The sequence below is a fragment of the Gymnoscopelus braueri genome (assembly GCF_963280865.1).
Source record: "Gymnoscopelus braueri genome assembly, chromosome: 19".
Lineage (NCBI taxonomy): Eukaryota > Metazoa > Chordata > Actinopteri > Myctophiformes > Myctophidae > Gymnoscopelus > Gymnoscopelus braueri.
The window spans coordinates 35731105-35737896 of NC_137621.1; the positions used below are offsets into that span (position 1 = coordinate 35731105).

General features: G+C 39.3%; 1 protein-coding gene across 1 annotated transcript in view; it reads right to left on the bottom strand.

Moving 5' to 3' along the window:
• Window positions 1-5782, bottom strand: part of letm1 (leucine zipper-EF-hand containing transmembrane protein 1) — a 29707-nt gene extending 23925 nt beyond the window's left edge. Inside the window, exon 1 of the mRNA XM_080413861.1 lies at window positions 5383-5782. Coding sequence (XP_080269987.1) covers window positions 5383-5470 — 88 coding nt within the window. The 5' untranslated portion in view covers window positions 5471-5782. The remainder of the gene's footprint in view (window positions 1-5382) is intronic.
• Window positions 5783-6792: the final 1010 nt, after the last annotated feature.

Below are 6792 nucleotides of genomic sequence, written 5' to 3' on the forward strand. Positions count from 1 at the left end.
AGTACAGTATATTGCCTGCTCTGTGGAAAGTACCAAATAGCCTACAGTTTTTCCTACTGTAATACTTTTGCTTGTAGGGTTCTGAGCTACTTAGTTTTGATTCCATTCCATATTGCATACATTCCAAGCATGCTTGGAAGATTGCAACAAAATGACTATGACACAATCCTAATGATATGTTGCTTGATACTGTTCTTGTGACAGATTAGTTAAATTAGGCTCTTGAAAATTTGCATGCTACAGCACTTTCTCCACTTTCTTTTTTTCCCCAAATGAAGCTACAGGAACAGAGAGGATCTTTGTGATGGTCAAACAGCTGCTTGTCTGGGCAAATGCCATGTTATTTTAACTGAATCAACAAGCAACATCAGTTATCTGGGGAGCACAAACAGTTTACAATATAATGTAGCACTTTCTATTGTTTTTACAGTCAATCAGCAACCTCATTGAACCCCACATTGAAATATCGCTGCTTTTCTTCTTTTTTTTTACATGCATAAATGATCAACCACAATTCAACCTTCACACATTTCTCTTTCATTTAACTGACACACCTAAGTTGTCCAATAATGAATTTCAGTGTACAGTGGAAACAGTTTATCACCAAACACTGACCATGTGGTATATCTGCCTCATAGAATAAATTTTCAAAATGTCCACTATTTGAGAAGTGAAGCCTACCTCCTTTCTAAATGATTGAATGATCAGTTTAAGTAAAACTTAAAATCTGTCACAAATCTATATGCATGTATATCATGTAGCTTACAGTATACAATCACAGCTAGCTAATCCTCGACCAATAGGATCTTAATCAATCATTAATAGTTAATACTATGAATGATGACATTCAGGAAATAATGTTTTTTCCCCCCAAAATGTTATATTTTGTAAATTAACTACAATATCTTGTCTAACGCTGCTTTAAATAGTTTCTGGACATTTTTTCAATTACAGCACTACTAATGGGAAATCTGTAACCATCCCCTATGTTATTCAGATTTGATTAGTGCCTATGTGCATGGCTCAGAGGTCATGGTGATAAGAGAGGAAAGTGGCAATGTAGGCTTTGAGGGTGGCCATAGCAGTGGGTAGAGAGGCTGTCACCGGTTCACATCCTGGCCCACTCAGTATACCTTAGGGTACGTGTCTAGGTGTCCTTTGAGCATGATATTTAACCCCTAAAAGCCGCCTCCCCAGCACCTCTGAGCAGCAATCAGCTGGGTGAAGCTTAAACAGCTAATAAAAGGTCTACCTTATTCTTCTCCTTCTAATGGGGCAGCTGTGCTCTCACAGATGGTGTAGAAGTCACACACACCACTGGCCCATATTTATGATGTTCTTTAGAAACAGCATGATCCCTTCTGCTAAGCTTTACGGCTTCAGACTAACGATACAGAATAGCTACAAGTTAACATAGACTGTGCCAAGACATGACTGATAAAACACTGCACATTGGTCAATGTTCAGCAGTTGCACCAGTTTGTGTTGCTGACTTTCTAACACAAGCCAAATGCCTTTAATCCAGTTATAAATTAACTTTATTTCCAAATCCCTGATGGGCCTGTGGTCATGTACTGTAATTTTTGACATTACATTTTAGTCATTTAGCAGACGCTTTTATCCAAAGCGATTTACAATAAGTGCATTCAACATAGGTAGGGAACGAAACTACTAATCACCAGAAGTCTTCAGTGCATTCTCTTCTAAAACAAACTAAGAGTATACCTAGCGCTAAGGTAAAAGTGCAATATATCAAGCTCACAATGCATTGCAATGCAGCACATTCTGAGCTTGTAGATCTGCTATTTTAACTAATTTAGGTGAAAAAGGTGATTTTATAATTTTTTCCCTGCCTATAATGACATGTTCGAAATAGGGAAGCTAGGTTGAAAGTGGTTAAGTAGGCCATTACTTTTACAGGTTTGGAAATATAAATGATGAATACTGTTAAGTGTGTAGTCTGTGTACTGAGCTGAACTACCTAGAAAGCATTGCTGGGAATGGGAAGGATAGAAGCAGTGACAAAGACAAGGCAAGATCATCCTTTTTAATACTAAGACAAATATGGAATTCAAAACTCCACTCCACAAAAAACATTTTGGAATCTTCAACTTAAATGTCAAATCAATCTTATTGCATGTTGATGCCTTGATGCTTATGCACATCCTGGTAATCTACTGGCCAAACACAATAACCAACAAAGAGCTTTGGCAAACCACACAAGAACAAATTGAAACACAAATCAAATGCATGAAATGGGGCTGGATTGGGCAAACCCTGAGGAAATCACCCTCCAAACATGACTAGACAGGCCTTAACATGGAACCCACAGGGGGAAAGAAAGCCAGGAAGACCCAGGAAGAGTTGGAGAAGGTCTCTCGAGGCAGAACTCAAGCAAACAAGAACATCCTAGAAGGAAGTAGAGAAGATCGCACTCAAGGAAACAAGAACATCCTGGAAGGAAGCAGAGCAGATGGCCCGAAACATGAAACCAGCTGTGAATGAACGTCACTCACACAACAGCGCAACACGATGTGTTGTGAGCTTGTTGATCAGCCATTTTTGGTTAAGAGATTTGGTGTAGAGGGGAAAAAGGAGCAGGCTTCGGTCAATGCAGTGGTTAAGCCAGAACACTTAAGAATTGTGCGATTAAGTACCTATGGCATTAAGGAGAAATGTAAATATGATCTTTTTCAGCCTAGATACAAGACATGAACAACTCACGATTTACAGAGATGAGTTTCTGATGTATGTGATATTTTCAGATTAAACAGTGTCACAGAGAAAACTGTGAACTGCATTAGATAGTATAAACCGATTATCTTAAGTAACACATTTACTTTATTTTATTTAACCTTTATTTACCCATAACTGGATATAAACTGAATTGATGTACTATTTATCAATCTGAAGATATATTTCATTTGCATGTACGTGTTCATATTTGGTAGCTGGTTAAAAGTGCTTTTGCCTCTCAGGCGGTGCCTGTGTCTGATTATTATGTCTAGCTGGCCTCCTATATGTCAACAATATTAGATAGTAGGTTATCCTCGGAATTGTTTACAGTATTGAGTTTACGCTGACTTGGTTTGCCAAGGAAACGAAGCAAGATGACCGGTGATGTGATGACAAAGCAAAACTTTGTATCGCTGTTAAAACTTCAGAAGAATATATCTGGAACCTAGCTCTAAGCATTTCCACCACTTGTAAGATCTCTTCTCTGGCATAAACCTTAATATGAATTATTAATAAGAAGTTTCATCTGTTTATTGATTTAATGAATTAATGTCTGACAGACAGACAACAATGGACCCGTATTTAGGCTACTACAGAAAAATAAATCTATCAGCACCGACCCCCCAAATACAATGCTTCTCACCAGTCAACAGTAAGTCTCTCTGGACTATCAGTTGAATGTCTGGAATATAGATGAAATCCAGAGCTGAATTCTGACCGATGAGTGATGCTGTACAGCAGCATCACTCATCGGAAAGCAGTGTACAGCATACAGCTAAGTGGCTGCTAGAACCATCTGGCAGAGATGTGGGTCATTTAAGGCTAAAATAGCCACTAACCTTCTTTGCGGAAGCCCCTGCTTTCTCTGAATGGGCCTTAAGCCAAGAGGCATGATCTCAGACTTCTTACACAGGCACACAAATCACCCCCCTATACCCCCTCCCTGACTCCCCCTCTCATCTATTTATATCCCAGTCTCAATGCATAGAGCATATTACTACGAGACCTATAAATCATTTCATCTGCTGCATTCCTTGCATCACTAACTAGCTCACTGACAGTCATCATATAGCTGAGTAAAGTGTTTGACAACAGATGCCACGAGGTGTATGACCTTAAGGTCAGGCCCAGCTATACAACTCTGCCGTGTAGAAACACATGCCGGTCATCAGTCTGAAGTATACAGAACATTCTGAATTAGTCTGTGTTAAAGGCCAGTCCACACCAATGCAACTCCTTGCAACATGCAACTACTTGCCACCAATATCCCCAATGGCAGTTGCAAGGAGTTGTATTGGTGTGGACTGGCCTTAAAACTGTTTTGTTGCAAGGAGTTGCGACTAGTTGCATTGGTGCGGTCTGGCCTTTAGGTTGTAAAAGGTAGTGAAATGCTGGGTACAGGTATACACTTTTTAAGTTCCCATTCATGAATGGATCCTGCACCTATAATCCTGTATGCTATGCACTTCCAAATGGAAATAGTTTAAGAAAAGAAATTCAATAGCCTCTCAAACGCCATTCATGTTAGAACCCTGACAGTTGAAAAGAGCAAAGAGCAAAAAAAAAAAAGAGCCTGACCCTAAGTTCAAAGTTTAGTTTAGCTGCTGCATCATCAAGAGGCATGACAGCTAGATAATGGAATCATGACCACCATGGTTAGCTTAGCAACCAGTCATGCTAGGTTGTTTAGAATCTAACATTATACTGGTGGAAATTTCCACCCAGGTCTCTGTGTTGCCATGGTAGCCAAAACAACCTACAACTGTCGACAAATGTGAGTTTACAATGTGAACATTCCTCTTTAGTCAGTCAGGAAGGAACAGATGGTCTAAATGGTGATTAAAGTGTATGTAAAACATGCAATTAGCTTGCGAACACCACCACTCCAAAGGGAGGGGTAATGATGCAAAGAAAGAAAGAATTAGGTTCCTGTTGTCAGTGTTTCCACACACTGTATGCAGGGAACTGGACCAGGGAGGATTACACATCAACATAACTATAACCACTATAATTTCGGTCACGATCAAATCGACCCGTTTCAGTTAACAAAATGTGCGTCTCTTACTGCATAAAAGGCCATGGTTTGGGAGAAAACAAAAATGATTGCGTTCCTGTCCTATCTGCCTTGGCCAGAGAGCTCTGAGTCCAACAGTGCCATCCGCAGACTGCAGGAGGATGATGCTGCTGCTGGCACTGGGAATGAATCTAAAGCAACCGTGTCCTCACATAACCTGAATCACATTCACCCCTCCTTTTCTGTGAAGGTGCAGACAGAGACGGTACCTTAAACGACCCCCTTTCAGCACGTGATGATACATACACACACACACACAGGCCATACAAAAGTATAAACACCTCGGACACACTCATGTTCCTAATGAAAATATTAAATAAATACAAATATATAAATAAATAAATACTAGGTAATGGACAGTGTATTTCCAAATAGTTACAGAAGATGCGCATTTATGCCATCATCACACAACAGCAGCATCATTCGTCATCCATCTTTCTGCACCATATCTGCCTTTAAAAATTACAGCTTTTTTTTAAACACACGTTAACCACCTAATGATGGATGTTAGCCTTAATTAATGCTTTAAGTTGGGAAAATATTAAAATAAAAGTATACCATCGGTCACTTACCTTTTCCTTTACTGAATTCGTTCTTTAACGACCTGGATGTTTTGATCAGAGGTAGTCGGGACCTGCTGGTAAACAGGATTAACGCCATGTGTGTCACTTATAGCTAACGTTAACGCTACAGCGAAGACTAAACCCAGCTAACAAGTTAGCTCTGGTTAAACGTACAACGAAACGCCAGGGGGCCGTTTAACGGACGACTAAACAAGTTATCATGAGGTCCACCGACGTCCCTATTGAGTTTTAACAAGCTAAACACACACACATAGAGAACTAATAGAAGTATATATGTGAAGTTCCTCCGTCCCATGTCCTGCTGTGCTGCCCTTGTGGTCAGTGACGACGATGACAGCTGCTGTCCACCGGGTCGTAATAGTGGGTCGAACTCCTACAGCTAATATGACTGACGTCGAAAACTAGTGACTGGTCACTTTGTGCCAAGCTAGCAAAGATTGGCAACCCACATCCGTTGCTGATGTTTCGAAAATAAAAGCTTGTTGTTTCAGGTCGATTAACTTTTGAAAGTCAGCAATCTGAAAATATGTTGCTATCAGTGTTAATTTTGAAAGCAAATTTTGATTTAGTTTATTCATAGTCTTTTAAAGGAAATTTCTTTCAGTTTTAGTCATATTTTAGTCATCTGAAAAGTTTTTGTTTTAGTCTAGTTTTAGTTGACTAAATATCAAAAGATTTTAGTCGACTAAATGCATTTTGGCAGGCCTTGATGGCGTTGTAATGGCTGAATTTACACTTGGTTGCATGCTGAAAATAGCTACAAGCTCTAACCCTAACCCTAACCTTAGTGGGGGAACATAGAACCCGGGGAACATAGGGATGACCCCCACAATCTGCTATTAGATCTGCTATTTTCAGAGCGCAACACGGTCACCCGAGTGCAACCAAACACAAGATGACTTGTCTTGTAGTTCTACTGGATCTCTTCTCCACTAGTCCCTCCCTAACGTCCTGTTAAAAGGAATTATCCTTATCCTTAACATTTTAGTCTTTGTTTTAGTCATCATAGTTTTTATTTAGTTTTCGTCAGTGAAATAAGGTTGTCGACGAATATGTTTTGTCATAGTTTTAGTCGACAAAATGAACGCTGGAAAATACCTATTTATCTTTAAATTGCCCTCACACTTCCAATGATCAAATTTGTCAGTAATGTCCTTTATGCTATTTAATTGTAAATCAATTCTACTTCAATTCCATGGTTTGTACTTCAGCCAACATGTTGAATGGCCAGACAATTTGTTATTATTATTATTTCAAGATGTTATTTTATTAGTCGTCTCGTTGATATGGTACACTTCTGAAAATGTCTATTTCAAGATCAACATGTTTTCATAACACTATTCTTTGATTCAAGCAAATAAACCTTTATTGTGAAGTCCACAAGTACATTTTTACCGG